At 43.8% G+C, this 20,234-nt stretch overlaps 1 protein-coding gene across 2 annotated transcripts in view; it reads left to right on the forward strand.

Annotated features, from left to right (window-relative positions):
- The window catches only part of LOC138528636 (transient receptor potential cation channel subfamily M member 2-like), a 1,006,635-nt gene that overhangs the window by 819,322 nt on the left and 167,079 nt on the right, over nt 1-20,234 (forward strand). For both annotated transcript variants that reach the window (XM_069640452.1, XM_069640453.1), the window contains exon 19: nt 4,849-5,029. In XM_069640452.1, coding sequence (XP_069496553.1) covers nt 4,849-5,029 — 181 coding nt within the window. The remainder of the gene's footprint in view (nt 1-4,848; nt 5,030-20,234) is intronic.

Raw genomic sequence — 20,234 nt, forward strand, 5'->3', positions numbered from 1 at the left:
CAGAAGTTTTTTTAATTAATTGGCCCGGAGCACACAGGTAACCCCTTTTCCCTTCTCTCTTTGCACCTCTTTCTTTCACCTTCACCCCTCTGTTCCACTTATCATTTACTATGAAAGAGTACTTACTGGCATTTCTCCTGCTCGCCACCCCTACTTGCTCTTAGCTGATCGGATATGCTCCAAGGCTGTAAATGATCAGTTCTCTCTTTGCACCTCTTTCTTTCCCCCTCTCCCCTGTGTTTGACTTATCATGTACTATGCAAGAGTATTTACTGGCACCTCTGCTGCTCGCCACCCCTACTGTCACGCACATCGGGCTTGACAACAACCTCTTGGTCGTCACTGAATCCAATATCCCCCTCCCCCACACCTGTGTCTTCAGAAGATGTCGAGCGTAGATTCCCCTTCTTCCGTCGCGTCCGGTGTTTTTTTCTTGAAGAGGTATGGCCTCCCTCGGGTAGAAGCCACTTCGCCGCCTTTCCTCAAATGGCAGGCAAAGGATCCTCTCCCGAGAGGGCCATCGACAGGAAAAAGCCAGGGGTAGAAAAAAACTCTCAAGTTTGTTGAAGAGTGTGGCAAACTGTAGTAGCGATGATGTCATAAATCCATAAGGAATTTCCAGCCTGGTGATAAGCATTAAGTCAGAGAACCAGAGGTCTGAGGAGAGGTGCCCAGCAAGGAGGTCCGCAGTAGGAAGGGCGGAGAGGCACCAGGTTGCAACAAAGTCTGAGGAGGGAGGAGTGTGCTGGATCGTCCACCGCTGGGAAAGATGCAGAGGAAGGCGGTTGTGGGACAGGACTCCAGAGAACAGTAGGAAGTAGGAACCGGACAGGAAAAAGAGAAAGGCAGACCCAGAAGACATCAACAGAAAAGGGTGGAAGGTAAAACAGTAAGGAAAGAGCAAGACTGGGCAGGGCCTCAGCAGACAGATAGTGAGGAATAACAGTCAAGGACTGACACAGGACAAAACGCAGAAGTGGAGCGGAAAAGACTGTGGTTGTCGGTGCGAGGGAAGACCCGCGTAGAGGGTCACGGCCGATACGAGTTACAGCGCGCAATGAGGAGAACCAAAGAGGCAAGGGGGAGCAGGCAGCAAGATAAGCCGGGTAGCATAACACGGGAGTGAGCACAAAAAGCACAGAGCGTAAACCTAGTAGCAAAGCGAAGGGTTGCAATGCACTGCGGCTCAAGTAGGGTGTGGCTTTGAGGAAAACGAAATAACCGACGGAAAAAGACTAGACCTACACACCAGGAAATGGCTGAAAGAGACGGCACATTCTAATGGCGCCTTAACCTCCAAGCACTCCACAAACGCCAGGGAGGGAAGCATGTGGCATCTACTTACAGTTAACTGATTGTGCATGCTCCAAGGCTGTAAATGATCAGTTCTTTCTTTGCACCTCTTTCTTTCCCCCTCCACTCTCTGTTTGACTTATCATATGCAAGAGTCTTTACTGGAACTTCTCCTGCTCGGCACCCCTACTTGCACTTAACTGATCGTGCATGCTCCAAGATCTAAATGATCGGTTCTTTATTTGCACCTCTTTCTTCCCCCTCCCCCTCTGTTTGACTTAACATGTGCTATGCAAGAGTGCTTACTGGCACTTCTCCTGCTCACCACCCCTACTTGCACTTAGCTGATTGGATATGCTCCAAGGCTGTAAATGATCAGTTCTCTCTTTGCACCTCTTTCTTTCCTCCTCCACCCTCTGTTTGACTTATGTACTATGCAAGAGTATTTACTAGCACTTCTCCTACTCGCTACCTTGACTTGCACTTAATGATCGAATATGCTCCAAGGCTGTACATGATCAGTTCTATTTTTGCGTCTCTCTCTTTCCCCCTTCCTCCTCTGTTTGACTTATCATATACTATACAAGAGTGTTTACTGGCACTCCTCCTGCTCACCACCCCTACTTGCACGTAGATGATCGAATATGCTCCAAGGCAGTAAATGATTAGTTCTCTCTTTTCACCTCTTTCTTTCCTCCTCCCCACTCTGTTTCACTTATCCTGTACTATGCAAGAGTATTTACTGGCACTTCTCCTGCTGCCCCCCCGCCTACTTACACTTAACTGATCATGCATGCTCCAAGGCTGTAAGTGATCAGTTCTCTCTTTGCACCTCTTCATTTCCCCCTTACCCCTTTATTTGACTTATCATATACTATGCAAGAGTGTTTACTTGCACTTCTCCTGCTCACCACCCCTACTTGCACTTAACTGATCGGGCATGCTGGAAACTGGAAACGACCCGTTCTCTCTTTGCACCTCTTTCTTTCTCCCTCCAGCTCTGTTTCAGCTATCATGTTCTGTGCAAGAGTATGTACATGCACTTTTCCTGCTCGCCACCCCTACTTGCACTTAACTGATCATGCATGCTCCAAGGCTGTAAATGCATGCTCCAAGGCTATAAATGATCAGTTCTCTCCTTGCATCTCCCTCTGTTTGACTTATCGTTTACTATGCAAGAGTATTTACTGGAACTTCTCCGGCTCGCCACCCCTACCTGCACTTAACTGAACGTGCATGCTGCAAGGCTTTAAATGACCAGTTCTCTCTTTGCACCTCTTTCTTTTCCCCTGCCCCCTCAGTTTGACTTTTCATGTCCTATGCAAGAGTATTTACTGGCACTTCTCCTGCTCACCACCCTTACTTGCACTTAGATGATCCGATATGCTCCAAGGCTGTAAATGATTAGTTCTCTCTTTGCACCTCTTTCTTTCTCCCTCTGCCCTCTGTCTGACTTATCCTGCCTTATGCAAGCGTGCTTACTGGCACTTCTCCTGCTCGCCACCCCTACTTGCACTTAACTGATTGTGTGTGCTCCAAGGCTGTAAATGATCAGTTTTCTCTTTGCATCTCTGCCTTTCCCCCTCCGCCCTCTGATTGACTTATCATGTACTATGCAAGAGTATTTACTAGCACGTCTCCTGCTCGTCACCCCGACTTGCACTTAACTGATCGAATATACTCCAAGGCAGTAAATGATTAGTTCTCTTTTTGCACCTCTTTCTTTCCTCCTCACCCCTCTGTTTCACTTATCCTGTACTATGCAAGAGTGTTTCCTGGAACATCTCCTGCTCGCCACCCCTACCTGCGCTTAGCTGATCGTGCATGCTCCAATGCTGTAAATGATCATTTCTCTCTTTGCGCCTCTTTCTTTCCCCCTACCCCTTCTGTTTGACTTATCATGTTCTATGCAAGAGTATTTACTGGCACTTTTCCTGCTCGCCACCCCTAATTGCACTTAACTGATCATGCATGCTCCAAGGCTGTAAATGATCAGTTCTCTCCTTGCATCTCCCTCTGTTTGACTTATCATTTACTATGCAAGAGTATTTACTGGTACTTCTGATGCTCGCCACCCCTACCTGCACTTAACTGATCGTGCATGCTACAAGGCTCCAATGAGGTAAATGATCCGTTCTCTCTTTGCACCTCTTTCTTTCCCCTTCCCCCCTCTGTTTGACTTATCATGTCCTATGCAAGAGTAATTACTGACACTTCTGCTGCTCGCCACCCCTACTTGCTCGTAACTGATCGTGCATGCTCCAAGGCTGTAAATGACCTGTTCTCTCTTCGCACCTCTTTCTTTCCCCCTCCCCCCTCTGTCTGACTTCTCATGTGCTACTCTGCAAGAGTCTTTACTGGCACTTCTCCTGCTCGCCACCCCTACTTGCACTAAACTGATCAGCATGCTCCAAGGCTGTAAATGACCAGTTCTCTCTTCGCACCTCTTTCTTTTCCCCTCCCCCCTCTGTTTGACTTATCATGTTCTATGCAAGAGTATTTACTGACACTTCTGCTGCTCACCACCCCTACTTGCTCTTAACAGATCATGCCTGCTCCAATGCTGTAAATGATCTGTTCTCCCTTTGCGCCTCTTTCTTTCCCCCTGCCCCTTCTGTTTGACTTATCATGTTCTATGCAAGAGTATTTACTGGCACTTCTTCTGCTCGCCACCCCTACTTGCACTTAACTGACAGTGCCTGCTCCAAGGTTGTAAATGATCAGTTATCTCTTTGCACCTCTTTCTTTCCCCCTACCCCCTCTGTTTGACTTATCATGTTCTATGCAAGAGTATTTACTGGCACTTCTTCTGCTCGCCACCCCTACTTGCACTTAACTGATAGTGCCTGCTCCAAGGCTGTAAATGATCAGTTCTCTCTTTGCGCCTCTTTCTTTCCCCCTACCCCTTCTGTTTGACTTATCATGTTCTATGCAAGAGTATTTACTGGCACTTTTCCTGCTCGCCACCCCTACTTGCACTTAACTGATCGTGCCTGCGCCAAGGCTGTAAATGATCAGTTCTCTCTTCGCACCTCTTTTCGCTCCTTTCCACTTGGGATGCTACAAAGCGACTGCTTTCATGGCATGCACCGTATAAAACTCTCAAGAAACCTCTGGTCTTACCTACCTCCCTCTTTCCCACATTTTGAGGGGCACATGAAGCCATCACCACTTCATTGTACAATGCCTCTTGGTGGCTTGGATAAACACGCCAACATCTGTGCGCAGACTGCATCTCACAGACCTTCGTGTACACAATTTTTTCCTTCAGTTGGTTTATGAATAAAACTATTAATAATAAAGTTATTCAACTTATTTTCTGCAAATGTTATGTGTGAAGTGCTCTGTTGCCCTGCAGGCCCGGTCTGTGCTTTATCTAATCCTTTCATAAGTAACTTGTAATAAAATAATTTAATTTTGAATGTTATGCAAAAATGACGCTCCCTTAAATGATGCTTTCCCGGCTCCTAATGCCCGCTCCCCCCACCCCCCAACAAAAAGGTACTACTGTATGGGGTGTACATGTTGTGTAATTATGGTATACCTTCTTTTCAGCTTCACAAATGAACGATACAGATTGCTCACCAACAGGGGACGACCCACAAATGCCGAAATGTCCTTATAACGACGGCTCGGGGGTGACCCTCTTCCCAGAATGGCTGACCGTCACTCTTCTCTGCCTGTACTTGCTCTTTGCCAACATCCTGCTACTGAACCTGCTGATAGCCATGTTCAAGTGAGTAAAGTATCCCCTCATCTGGGGGCCTTCTCTTTCTTTCCTACCTCTTTTCTTGCTTTCCTTCCTCTCTAATGATATCTGAAGTGTGTCCCTTTCTCCTACTTACCTCTCACTTTAACTTTCCCTATTCTGATACACTCCCATTTTTCCATCAAGGGATACCCATCGGTATTCATCGCCAGTATTGCTTTTTTCAGAAAACATTCCCTATCCATACAAGGACTCATTAAACAACAATAAATTCCACCAAATTCAAAACAGATCTCCATCGATCACAAATCTTTAAAACAAAGCTTAAAATAAATTAAGAAGTTAAAATCATGTGTTTCTTGCAAACTTACAAAGCACAATGCAAACAATGTGCATTCGAAAGAACAGCGTCAGCTAAAATGGCAACTTCAACAAACACTAGCTAGTCAACTGAGTTAATAACCCAATTCTTTACTATATAGGGTAAACATAACTAAATAATCAAAAGTGGATCTCTGTTTCAATGGTTTGGAGCAAACAATGTAGTTGTTAGAAGTCATAGGTCATAGGATAACATCTCAACGTTAAGACTAGCAAGTCGGAGGATTATTTAATCGAAAAGTATCTCTTCCTAGGGTTTGTAAACCCACCCAGATATGGTTAACAACCCCAGAATGTTTTGATACACAAATATCTGTAGTGATAGAGCCTAGTGTACAATCAGACAGGAAGTGTCTAAATGTTCACCCCATAGCTACTCCTATCGGGTGTAACCCAATTATCGTTCCAAAGGTGGGAAAAAACCTAAGTCAAACAAAGAAGAGTTGACATAAGAGAGCCATGTCTACAGTCAGCCCTCCATGAAATGGCTAAGGCCCCATGATATCTTTCCGTGGAAGGACAAATCACTTACAGTATTTAGGCAAAGCCAAAACAAAATGGGTCTGACATGGGTCTCCTTCCAAATTGGCTGCAAACCCAAATCCAGATAGAATGGAACTGTGGAGGCACTTTTGGGGGTACAATAAACTTTTAAAACACACTTTTCACCAAGTTCGATAGAGAATAAAAATAGAATGACTCCAAAGGCGTGCCCCATACAGGGTTGAAAGCTGCCGCAGCGTGTTATAAACTTCAATGGTCACACAGTTGCTATTCCGCTGAAATAACAGGTAAAGATGAGTGCTGCACCTGTTCTTTGCTTTAACACAAATCCACTTTTTTGCACTTAAATGGTGCAGGCTCTGTTTGCTGACAAATTAACTCCCAGATAATCAAACGGATTAACTTGGCGGATCAAAACTTCATTAAACTTAAAAGAAACCTTCCTCTTTCTAGATTTGTGGCACACCATTGATAGAGATGGATGTTTGCTGCATTTACTTCAAGATCCTGATCTTGTAATGCTGATAACTGCTTGCTGACCCTGTCAACGGAATGAAGTATTAGACCTAACGTACTTTCCTCCAGTGCCTGAACATTTCTGCTTCTTCATTGTGACATTGCAGCTCATGCTGATCTCCCCAACACCACACATCACAATTGCACAACTTTATCACATGTGGGGAGCCTGAGACCAGGACCCCTTGATCGTCTGCAGTTCAGCTCAGGTCTTTGTGCAGAACTCTAAATCATGCATTGGTTTCTGGAGTCCAGTGAAGGGGTCTGGGACCGGCGGCTCCACAGATGTTTTGCACTACAACCCCATGGTCTCACATTGTTGCCTTTCCTGGCTTGGCCTGAAGGAGGTTGTAGTCCCCTGGACTGTAGGTTGTCTTCTGTATTTCTGCAAGTTTTTGCTTGCAGGTCTCAGGTTCTGTAGTTTTATTCAATCCAAGCAGCACTTTTCAAGGTATTGTAGGTTTTCATCGGTTAGGATTGCCCAAATATCGTATGCCCAGCACTCTCTGCTTAAGGTGAAATCCAAGTGGGATGAGGAAGTCGAAACTCTAGAGTCAGAAGAATTGGTTAGGGCCCTTTTCTACTCTTGCGAGCTAGCCATCTCCTCTAGACGCCGATTGAATCACTTTAAAATGCTTCATAGGATCTGCCAAAACATTGCTATGACGTGGGGTGTTGAGAAACCCCCTGGAATCTGATATAGATTATTGCATGTTTATAGAACATGCGGATACCCCAGAAATGTGCCATGATATAATATGATAAGCTACTTATAACGCGCTTAATACCAAGAGGTTTCTAAGCGCGGATCCGGACCCGGGGATCGAACCTGCGGTGCTCCGTGTCATTTTGCTTCCAAGGCGAGCACGTTGCCCTGTATCTATCCTACCGGCACAATAAAGAACAAAAGGGGGACTTGCTGGATGAACAAAATGGTCATTGCTGATACTGTGCTGTTTCGGGAAAGCCTGGCTAGTCAGAGCCCCTGTAACTACCTGACAGAAACGGCTTGATTTGTTTTTGTATTCACGTTATGTTTCAGAAAACGTAATAAAATGTGGTGTTATAAACAAAAAATTAAAAGCTCAAATATTTTATATGCGTAAGCTGATGGCATCACCACAATTATTTTTTTTTGTGCTAAGTTATTTGTTGTATCGCTTTTGTGCTTCTATTCAGACTTTGAAAAGATCCATTCAATAGGCACACACGAGTCTGCAGTGCCTGGAATGGCTTCAGTCAACAGACTTTTCCTGTGCTTTTTGTGATTTATGTAGCCGTTAACATAGCTCAGCGTGTTGAGCGCTTGCTGCTGCAATCTGTGTGTGAACTTCAGGTTGCAGATTCGAATACCAGTGAATCCAAATCAGCCTTTTCTGCTTCTGAGGTCCATAAGTAGGTACCAACTGCGGTTGGGTGATAATTGGATGTAAAAAAGGGCTATTTACAGCTCTTTGGTGAACGACCTACGGAAATAAGAAATCGTTATCATTTTTTAAATTTTTTCTTTTTATTGATATAGCTAATATTTATCAACTTTTCAATATTGAAATACAATAGAAGAGAAGTGTTGCCGAGGCGTTAAATAATTCACGCCGACTTAAACTTCTGTCGCTTTTGCGAGGACCAAAGTGTAAAAGAAACCTTGCAACATATAATTGTGTCCTGCCCTAATTTGAAGAACATGCGAGAAAAATATTTTAATAATTTGCTGAATTTGTATATGGAAAAGGATGATAATGAGATATCGAGTATTTTATTTAAAAGTGTCAGATTTTCGGTTATAAAGGCGTTGGTGCACTTTTTGGAAGCTGTTTTACCTGCCGAAATATACGTTAGTTTCTGATGTGAATGTTAACATACGGTGAAGCGGTGCTTGTGAACTGTGAAACAATCATCATCGTCATCGCCTTGAAATGTTGCTGTCACTAATTTTAGTCTTCTCATTTAACTGCTCGTTTTCATCTCATTCTTAATGTTTTAATTTGTAAACATTTCTTTCTTTTAGCATGTTTGATTTTTATTTGTGTCAAATGAATTGTTAATTTAGATTTGTTGATGATTTTGTAAAGTTGATTAAGTCAGCTGTATCAAAATAAAAAATAGAAAATAAAAAAAAATACAAAATTAGGTAAAATCTAACACACTACAATTCAACACGTAAAAAAATGCTAGAAAACGATCCAACTGATCTAGCAAAAGAACAAGAATTAAAGTGAAAGAGAAAAGAAAAAAAAATAATTAAAAAGGATAAAGAAAAAGGCATATCATATAATAACAATAAAATGTTTGTTCTTACTTTCATTGCCTCCTAAGCTTGTAGTGTTACATCAAACTTGTATTCATTTAGTTTTAACTCATGTAGAAATGCAATCGCTCTTATTGATACAGGGGTAGAAATACCAGAATAAATTGTTCTCCAGTGTATCAGATGTAGAGACACCAAATGGTTCCGTTATTCGTTTGAAATATTTCACTCGATGGGTGAGGAGTGCATCGCACTCGGTCAACAGATGTCATCTGTTGTTATCATTATTTATTCGGATTTATAAAGCACTTATACCTAAGCAGTGTACATACATTAAAAAGAAGAGCATGAAATGCCTCCGCGGAAATCGGCACGAAGGGACAATTGGAACACTTAGACATGGAGAGAATGTGGATTTTGAGGCAATTGCGAAAGGAAGCTAGAGTGAGGGCAGGATAAAGAGAACAGGGAAGAGAATTCCACAGTTTAGGGGTAAAAACAGGGCAGGGCACCAGGGGTGGGGAGCAGGGAACGGCTAATAAGAAAAGAGACGGTAAACAATGACTGAGGAGGAGAGTAAAGCAAGATAATAGAGATTAAGGTTGAAGGTGCCAAATATGGACGCATATGGACACCAAACGGAGGTAGCTAAACTGAAAATGATAAAAAAAAGACAAACACACTTCAGATGAGAGAAGGCTGAGAAAGAAAGAGGAACAATAATCAAGGCAACAGAAGATTAGAGTGAGAAAAAGAGTCTCTCGGTAGCCGAGAAAGTGGAAAAAGGACAAATCTTGCAGATATCGGCAATAACAAGCCAGAGCTTGAAAGCCCTCTTTTTAAATCCCCTGGTTCTTCCCCGTGTCTCTTGTGTACCCCCCCTTTTTTCACAGCAATGTGTAGGTCACCCCAGATTAGTTATGGATGTGTGGTGCAACATTCCTCTGCAATCGGTAAGTGTGTTGGCTATTTCTTAGTGCGCGCACCTATGCATGGCAATAGAACAGCTCTCGCCTTTCTAACTCCAGACGTACCCTATAACCATTTTAACCATCCTGGGTGCTGTTCCTCGTTCTCTTAATAAAATAGATTAACAAGCACTGGCTTCAGTGATTTCTAATGGTGTCAGTTTAATGTCCATGAAGCATGCGTCAGCATGGGCCTGAGCCCTGCCTGAGCCGCCCACATTAAATACATAGTAAAAAAACGAACAATCAAGGGCACAGGTAGCCATATGTGTTAAGCATGCAAAAGACGATCACTTTAAGGTAGCTACATGCAACACTGACAGGTTGTGGCCGGGAGGTTTTGAATCAATCGTAAGCATGGACGTCACTCTGGGAAGCCCCACAAACAAGTGTGCTCTTTTCTAGCGACCTCCAACTGCAACTATTCATCACGACCACTGCCTCTACTGGTCGTATTGCAAGGCGCAAAATAAGCAGTGTCACGTAGCAATTTGCTATGCAATTCTGCAGGTTTGCTAATTAAATTGACACTTGTGTAGCACAGCTAGCTATTTAAATGACCCTGTTATCACAGCGCAACCTACACTCCCCTCTTGACCCCGGAGCTCCCTACACCCTCTTATCTGTTCACTACAAGTGCAAAGAGGCTAATGGGAGACAGTGGAGATGATTTATGCTGCACTATTCAAAGTGCCAAAGCCCTATTTGGGAGTCCTAGACAGGAAATAATCTCTCTTTTCAAATAACTTCAAACCAGAAATAATCTGGATTATACTTTTATTCAGCTAACAATGCCCTGTCTGGCAAAGACCAGTGTGTGTGATGTTTAAAACATTTTTTAAAGACAGTCCTGTAATTCCCTTCCTAAAATGTTTTGTTAAATAATGCATAATTCCAGTATTGCGACACTGCATTGTCTACTTGGTTTTCAGTAAAGTTTAAGTAATTATATCTGAATCTCATAGTGTCAACTATATTTGATTTTGTTGGGGAAAGTGTATCATGTTGACAAGGGAACACTTTTGGAAGTGTACATGATCACGCAGACAAATGCTTTTGATGCCAAACCTACTTCGGTGAGCTGATGGTTGCATAATCTATGCAACTGGTGCTCAACCCATGAGCTGATCTCAAATTCCTTGTCGTCCTATCATTTCACCCTGTAGCTTTATACCAGTAGTGGTCAATAGTTCTGTCCAGTATGTACAGCCGCAGATCTACTGGTAATAGGATAAATAATGCTTTCATGGATGCGTAGAGATGCAATGCTGCGCTTGTGCTTACCTGACTCAGGCGTGAGGATCGTTAGCAGCACTGCTCTCTCCCTGAAAGTGGTATTTCACGCTATATTGAAAACGGTTGATATCAATGACAGGCAAGGGCCATCTTTTCCACCTGAAGTTGACAATCACCCTCCCTGCCGCAAAACCATACTATGTCTCAGGCTATGACTTTCCTTTCCCATTTTTTTTACATTTTGGTTTTATGAAACTTCTGAACTACGCCTTGCACAGCAAATTAAGAGTCAGGAATACAATTTGAAGGACACTTCCCAGTGCAACACTGACTGCACCGAGCTGCACACAGCATTGCATTTGAAATTGTTTTCAGAGCCTTTTTTATCATATATATTCTTTTTTGTCCATTCTTGCAGCTAACCTTTACATTTTACAGACACTCGTTGCACTGATGTATTACTTCAGAGGTACAGAGAAATGCTTTATTCTTCCAGATGTTATGTCTTGGGTACAAATAACTTCTGGTGCCATTTAAAATATTAGTACAAAATTGCTTATCAAATAAGTTTGTTTGCTAATCAAGAACATTGTAATAAGAACATCTGCTAATCAATTTTTGAAAACTAATTTATGCCTTTTATTGAACTCCTCCACATTTGGAAAATTCATCTTATTCTTAATGAGCACTCTACAAAACTCTTATCTCCTCTCAGCTCAGAAAATTGACTACTGCTCAAGCCTACTCTTGGACATCCTCTCTACTCCTTCCTCTCTCCAGACAAAGTCATCAACTTTGCTACCTGCACTTTCTACAACCTACACAGATCCTCCCCCGACAACATGCTGGTTGGCTTTCTATGCACAACCGGTGCCTTTTCAAGTTACTTCTCCTTATGTACAAAGCTATTAATGGTCTTGCTTCTCAGTGCCTGTCTAATTGTAGCTCTGTTTACTCACCAACCCGTTCTCTCTGATCCTCCTCTACACTCAACTGCACTGTCCCTACCCTCACTGTGCCCCATCTTACATTCTGCTCTTTCTCCCTACTCGCCCGGCTCCACTAACAACTGCAGCCCACCAGAATCAAAGCCAGCCCGACTGTGGATCTCTTGAAAGCTTAGGCTTCACTTACTTGCTAAAGAGGAATCGCCCCCTGCCCTCTCCCCTACCCTCCCTACCTGACCCCACCACTCCCTCTAGTGATGCTTGATAATGTAATTGTGTATGTTTACATAGTACTCCTTTTGAGTTTGAAGCACGTGCCCCCTTTTGTTTAGTGTTGCTGTTGTAAGTCACCTGTTTTCTTATATATTTTGTGTGGGTCTTGTTTTGTCCCTGGTAGTTGTTCCACTTTTTTAACACCCTCATTAACTGGCTAACCCCTTGTTCTCATCTTTGTTCTGTTGGACAGGCTCCCTTCGGGGTAATGCCTCTGCCATCTGTAAATGTCTTCTGTTAAATCATTTCTGATCGAAATTGACATCCCTGTTCTTCAAATAAATAAAAAATAAATAAGATATACAAGGTTAAAATCGTATGCAAATCAGCCTTGATATTATCCCAAAGGAGCCCACCTGCTGCCCACCCCAATCCCACATTGTGCACTCCATTGCCCCATTAAACTATCTGGTGTTTTGACCTTTGCACCCCGCATCAACGTTTTGTACATTAGTCGCGTTCTGCACTTGTTGAACATGGCACATTTTTTTGAAGCGAATAAGTTCCAAAATATAATGAATGGGATCTTCATTAATATTTGCAAACACTGAACACAATGTCAAGCTCAACCCTTATCACCAAGAGTTGGGGAGACCATAAAAAACGCGAAACGAAAGCAGGGACACACTGAAATCCTGCTTCATTTAGCAATGGTTCCACAGAGAGACAGGCCTACCTCACCTGTGCATCTGCTCAGGCAATGGAAGCAAGACATGATTTGGGCAGATTGCTGGGCAGATTGCTGGGAAGATTTCTGAAAGAATGCATTTCTTAGCAGAGCAGCTGCATCCACCTTCACTCTGGCCATGGGGGCAAGAGGCTTGCGTAGGACCCTTTCCTTAGCTTTCTGGTGACATCTGTTTTTTTTGTTGTTTTTTTAAAAATTTATTTGCATTTTTAAAGCGCACAGAACTGCCCAGGGGCATTGTGGCGCTGTTACAGCATACTTGATCTTGAACATAGCATAGGAATATAGTAACAGAGTACAACGGTTATTTGAAGTGGGCCATTGAAGTTGAAGGGTTATGCATTGCTGTGGTTACAGTGCAAGCATAGCTGTGCTTGGGAACATACACATTAGTCTTAAAACCTTGAGCTTAGAGGTTGTGCTATGCTGTGGTTACAGTGCAAGCATAACTGTGCATGTGGAGGACTTTATCGGAATAGGAGGGTTTTGAGGTTTTTACGGAAGGTGTGGTATGATTTTTCGTTCCTTAGTGAAGTAGGTAAGGAGTTCCAGTTTTTAGGTGCAAGGTGTTGGGAGCTGGATCCTCCCGCCCTAGATCTTTGAAACGTGGGGACATGGATCATGTTGGTGCGGTGAGCTCTTGTGGGTCTGATGGAGGCTTTCGGTGTGATTCTTTCTGCAAGATAGGGTGGGGCATCCAGAGAGAGGCATCTATGTGTGATGGCCATGGCTTTGAAGAGTACACGTTCCTTCACCGGTAGCCAGTGAGCATCTGAGGAAGCGCTGAGGAAGAGGCTATGGCGTTGACCTGGCGAGACATAGATAGAGAGGCATCTAGGTGAACACCTAGGGTTTTAACAGTCTTGGAGACTGTGATGGTGGAGTTGTCGATGTTGAAGGATTTGTATTGAGGGGGGAGTTTATTGAGAATTTTGTTGGTCCCTACTATGAGGATTTCGGTTTTGTCCCCGTTTAAGCAGAGGCCGTTGGCCGCCATCAGGTTTGGATGGCTGTGTAAATTTTGGTTAGTGCTGTCACATCTTCATAGGTCCCAGTTAGCGGGAGTAGAACCTGCGTATCGTCTGTGTAGTTGGTGTACGCTATGTTACGACAGTCGAGATCATTGAAGAGAGGGAGGGTGAATATATTGTATAGAGTGGGGGCGGTGCAAGAGCCTTGGGGGACTCCGCAGTGGATGATGGTAGGGGTTGCAGAGGCAGTGTCTGAGAAGACTTTCATGAGTCTGCCATTTAGAAATGAGGCCACCCATGCAATGGCTTCCGGGGAGAAGTGTGCTTCATTTTTTATGTGCATGCCTAGGATATCGTGGTTGACAAGGTCAAAGGCGGCAGATAGATCCAGTTGGAGAAGGAGCGCCGGTTTGCCTTTGTACATAGTGTCTGCAAGCTGTATTTTTAAATCGAGTACGGCTGACTCTGTCCCGTGACCTGGTCGGAAGCCTGACTGTCTTTTGCCTAAGATATGGTTGGTTTCAAGATAATCCTGGATTTGCGTGTAGGCAACGTTATCCAGAATCTTGAGCAGGAAAGGCACGGTGGTGATGGGCCTGTAGTTGGTAGCTACTTCTGGGTCGAGAGTAGGTGTTTTTAGAAGCGGGCGCACCCAGGCTTCTTTTAGACTGTCTGGGACTGTATTGGCGTTGAAGGAGGCATTAATGAATGATTTAAGGAAGGGGGCGAGTGTTTCAGTGCAGTCTTTGATCAGACTGGCGGGGCAGGGATCTCCTTTGCAGTTGGATGGTTTAATCTTGTTCATTATCTCAATAACTTCGTGTTCTGTGACCTCCCTGAATTTGAACGGGGTGGTGGGGGCTTTGGTGGATGGGGGCCCAGAGCTAAGGGTAGGCATGTGGCTCGTGGTGGTGGTAGATTTGAGGTGCTGTGATAGATATTTGTGGTGCTTCTTAATTTTTGTTTGTAGGAGTTCAATTTTATTTAACAAGGCAGATTGTATGGAGTTACACCAAGTTTGGTCTTTAACAATGTCTTGTGATTTGGTGGCCGGTGTGGTGAGTTCTTTGAAGATGGCGAAGAGTTGTTTAGATTCGGAGCTTGCATTCGCAATTCTATCATTATATGAGACTGACTTTGCTGTGATTATGCTGGGAAAGTATCCATCTAGCTTTTGGAATCTCTTTAGCATAGAGAATACTTTCCAAACTTTTCCTTCATTTACAAAGTAAGGTTTGAATATTCTTAGCTTGAAAAGGCCACTGACGTATAGAACAGGGCTGCCACCACGTATCACGTGCACACCTCTGTGGGACATAGGACACAGGTCATGTTCTGACATAAACCAGCTTAGCTTCTATTCATTGTAGTTTTGCTTCATTCTCATACTAATACACCCTCATCACTAGAGCTGCCTACTGCCATGTCCAAAACTGCACCACCTTCAACCCCATTACAAGTCCACTTAAGCTCCGCCTCGTGCGGCCAGAAGCTGGACCACCAGCTTCCCATCACTCTCCCCTCCCTGACAACCCCTCCTTATCTTATTCCTCTGGCAACAGAAACCAGTCAGGGCTCGCAAAAGGAGTGCCAGCCTGCAGAACAGAGTGCTTTACGCTAGATCTTCATGCAGAAGATGGGATACATTACTACAGCAACAGGGAGAATAGGCCCGGGGCAAACACGCTCACCTGCAACATGGACTACATCGGCATAAAGCACTATATAAATTACCAATGAAGAAGAAATGAAATAAAGAATTACACTCCTCAGTAGAACACATGCACCAGTCCTGCCAGAACTGACACGATACAGCCCTTGTTCTGTAAGCAGGCAAAGGTCGTCCGCAGGAGCAGCTTAAAGCTAAAATAACCACAACGCCCATAGCAGTAACCACCCGCCAAGGTGTTGGTGTCCACAGGCTAATGACTAATCTCCCCACCCCCGGTAAAGATTCTGATCAGCACGCATCCTATGTGTTGTGGCCGGCTCGTGGGTGTTAGATAAGATTTTCATAATTATGATACATCTTCCTGACCTGTGTCAACCCCAGAACTTTATCCTTGGACTTGGTGATTATTCTTCCTTGCCCGTAGGTGAAGGGCAATCTTTTCCCCTCTTACCTAGTCTTTTACTCTTTTTATTGGTGACCTGTGTATGCCTCTCTATATTGTGTGATTGGAGTTATAGTTTCCTATAACTTTTGGGCTTAGGCTGGGTTGCCCCTTGGGCTTCCCTGTTTATTTCTCTTTAATGTGTTGGGTGAACTACTGCTCCCAAGAGGTAAAGAGGTAATTTTCATCCCCTTTATATTTTATATAGTGAGCTAGCACACCTCAGCTTAAGTAGAGTTACAATTGCAAGTTTACTTGAATGGCTGGTGGCATTGGTTTTACTTTAGTGACTTTTTAGTCTGATTACTCACAGGCTGTTCAACAGACTCAGTAATGCACAGAAGGGCCACCACTCTGCTAGAATGGTGGGCTCTGTCTTTTTTCGACATATCTCATTTTCTTGTTGTTTCCTGCCATTCTAGGTGGGAACAACCTCGGTTCAAGTTTGGTCTTCGGCGGGAATCCTTTGTATTCCCCAGAAAGGCTCCAAAGTATCTGAGAAGGCACGAAGCGAAGGAGGAGTCAAACCTCTGCAGCCCTTTGTGTTTCCCCTTGCCCGAAAGGAACCAGTTCCCACTGGGTGGCTGGTGGTCCTGATTGGACAGCCAGACCACCCCTTTCTGCAAACTGCAGGGAGATTTTTGCAGAAGGTGTATTGTAGTTCCTGATAAAGACGCCGATTCCGGAAGCTGCCGACAAGTCGACCACTGGAGCTGAATCCAAAGAGGAAGATGAAGAAAAGTCTGCAGCGATTTCCAGTGACAAGAGAGCCTGCTGCGTAACCGCTGCCTGATGCAACCCTTCCTTCCAATCGACCTGGGGTTCCTGAATGCGACGACTCCTACCCAGAGGCTGGTGCGATCAACTCGTCCTGAGAAGACTAGCATAACAAGGCATCCCTCGACATGCTGTCACCTAGCAGGTCTGCACAACGTGTGCAGTGCATGGTCTTCCAAAGTCCGAATCTAGCTGAAACTTTGGTGGACTCCTCCTGCACCATCAGAGACACGATTTGAATCCCTGAAGTCCCCTCAAAAGTGCAGGACCGAAAGAGTGAAGAGAATCTGACCAGTGATATTTGTTCTTCATCTGGCTCCTGTAAAAGGGTGCCAAATTCACAGGGACATGAGATTCATGAAGTAAGCTTTGTTGGAGGCCTCCTCTGACGACTGTTGCTGCAAGTTCCCATCCAGTGTCCAGTTCTTTCATCTCCAGTCCACAAATCCAGGGACCGGGTCCTGTGCTGCTGCATCCTGAAGGCATCCACTCCAATGCTCCTCTTTTCCCCTAAGGTACTGTGTGGGCTTGGGTAATTCCTACCTTAAGTCTGGTTTACATCCTGTGAGGCTGAGTGGGTGATTTGTGTGGCTGGGAGTTTTCTCATACCCCTTGCCCAGGCCCAATGCTGGAACGCATATAGGGAGCCTTCTCTGAAGACCCTGAACATGTTTAACTAACTCTGAAGCTAATACTTACTTGTTAAAGCAGATATCCTCTGGAAATCTGACTTTCCTGCAATTGAAAGCCTACAGCTGGCACCTAAACCACTAGAGTCCCTCTTCTGCCTCTTAGAAAAATCATGGTATAGACTAGGGAAGGACTTTGATGATAAGGATTCTGTCTGGAAATTATAACCAGTATAAATGTACATACTTTAGTGTAAGTATAACAATTGTTGGTGCAAGCCACTGCCATTTAAACAGTGAAACTGTCATTACTGTCATGTTCCTGTAACACATGTGGGCGCAAGCCACTACTATTCGAGCAGTCACATGCAAAAGTATATAAGTTGTTCCACATTCTAAAAAGTAAGACGTATTGGTACTGTTTTAGTATTCTTTACTGAATGTCTATGTCTTTGTGCTTATAACGTGCCGTAAGCCTGCAGGCATCAGTGCGCGGGGAGCGCAGAGAAGTTCAATTCACACTAGAGGAGAACGTTTTCAGAGTCTTGGTAATTTCTTTCTTGTCTTAGGGTCACTGGTAACCCATTCCAATATTTTGCCGCCTTGACAGGAAAAGATCTTCCCCTTCCCGTTGCCCGTTTAGCCTCTGGTATATTTAGGAGACCCGTGTCTGCTGATCTTAGGCATCTTTGGGGCACATACAAAGGAAAATTGTTTTTTGAAGTAGGCCGGTGCCTCTCCAAAAAGACATCTATGGACTATCGTCATTGCCTTAAACTTGACTCTGTCCTCTATTCTAAGCCAGTGCAATTCCTTTGTTCCTTCTGATATATGGTCCCTATGTTTTTTTCTTTTTGATGATGCAAACCGCATCATTTTGCATTACTTGGCATTTTGTCAGCTCTCTCTTAGAGGCTCCCAATAGTAATGCATTACCGTAATCTAAACGGGGCAGCAAGATTGCTCTTGCGATAGTAGCCGCATTTGTCTCATTTATGAAGCGTCTAATTGCTCTCAAAAGGCGCAGGTAGTACAGGTTGTTTTTGGACAGATAGTTAACCTGGGCCCCCGGAGCCCAATGAGGCTTCCACCATCATGCCAAGGGTTTTTACCTTAGATACTACTGGTATGATGGCTTCTTTAATATGGAAAGTCTTGTATTGGGAGTCCAACTTGGACCTGGCCTGATTTGTTCCAAAAACCATTAATTCGGTTTTTGTATTATTTAGACACATCCAGTGCCTCTGCATCCAGGTATCAATGATGTTGTAAATTTCCTCTGTTTTTGCACTGTCTACTGCATAGTCTCCTGTTAATTCGAAGATCAGCTGCTTGTCATCTGCGTAATTGGTGAAAAACACACCGATGTTTTCTAGCAGGGAACAGAGACTTCTTATGTAGAGGTTAAAAAGAAGTGGAGACAAGCTGGCTCCCTCGGGGACTCCAAACAGTATTGGGGTTGCTTCAGAGAAATGTTCACCCCAATGTATTCTCGCCTTCCTGTCCTTTAGGAAGGAAGCTAGCCACACCTGTGCTTTTGACGAACACCCTACTAATTTATCCAGAGTTGATTGGAGTAGCTGGTGGTCTACCAGGTCAAACGCAGCGCTGCGATCCAGCAGCATGAGTAACCCGGGTTTAGCTTTCTCTATCAGTTCGAGCATATGTGTCTGTAAATCCAGCATAGCTGACTCTGTGCTGTGGGCCGCTCTAAAGCCTGATTGTTGTTCATGTAACACATCTGCGGTTTCCACATATTTTTGTAGTTGATTGGTAGCTATTTTGTCTAAGATTTTCAAAATAAAATTTGAGTTTGTTATGGGGCAGAGATTACTAGGATGCTTAGGATCCAGACCAGCCTTATTTACAAGCGGTGTTATTGTGGCATTTTTTATGTCGTCGGGGACTGCTCCCTCTGAGAAGGAAGCATTGACTAACCTTGTCAGGGTAGGTGCGAAGAGTTCTTTATGATCCAAAATGATCTTTGTAGGGAGGATGTTTTCAGCACAAGAGGTTGGCTTCATTTTCGACATCACCCTACATAATTCTTCCTCTGAAACCGCTGAAAAATTAAATCTCTTCCTCTCATTTAGAATGCGATTTTCTCCCGGGGGGGGGGGGAGCTCTATGTTGGTGGTGTCTCAAGCCAGAATGATGATGTTCCTTGCTTTTAATATTTTAGCAGCGAACCCCTCTTGTACCATATCACAGTCTTCCTTTGAAGGGATGTGTGGAGGAGAGAGGATCTTAGGTTTTTCCATATCCTTGAGTATTTCGAAAGGTTTGCTAGTCGAATTCGGAGCTGCCTCAATTTCTTTATTATAATAATTAGACTTTGCTTCTTTAATTGTCTTTCGATACGCTTGGTCCGCGCATTTCCAGTCCTCCCTGTTTTCCTGAGTTTGGCTCCTTCACCATATTCGTTCTTTAGCACGTTTTACTTGTTTAAGTTTATTAGTATGTTCATTATACCATTTGCCCGTGTTGCTGTTTTTCCTTATCAGCTTGCTTTTTAGTGGTGCATACTTCTCTATCATCGTCTGCATGTGTTTGGTGTATTTTGCTAACATATGTTCGCAGTCATCATTTACTGAGAAGGACTCGAGGATCTGATGAAGGCATGGTTTTAATTGCTCGGGTCCAATTTCTTTAAAATTTCTACTCGAAACTTTCATATGTGGGTTCTCTAACTACTTAAATGGGAAGGTTAAGAGTATCTCTAGAGTCACCAGACTATGGTCCGACTATATGCATGGCTCTGTCTTTATCTGTGATGATTGTAGGTTGAGGTTCCTTGAATTGCTTAGTGCATTCTAAAATAGTTATTGAGTGTTCATACTGATCACTGAGTAGCTTAAGGCCCGCCAGAAAGTATGAGTTACTTTACTTGCTCTGAACTGTGCTCTTAAAACTAATACTGTTGGTGTAAGGTTGGTTTATTAAGTGATTTCTATAACTGAGTGTCACTGCATGACTGACA

This window comes from Ambystoma mexicanum, chromosome 7q, assembly GCF_040938575.1.
Source record: "Ambystoma mexicanum isolate Mex_15411 chromosome 7q, UKY_AmexF1_1, whole genome shotgun sequence".
Classification (NCBI taxonomy): domain Eukaryota; kingdom Metazoa; phylum Chordata; class Amphibia; order Caudata; family Ambystomatidae; genus Ambystoma; species Ambystoma mexicanum.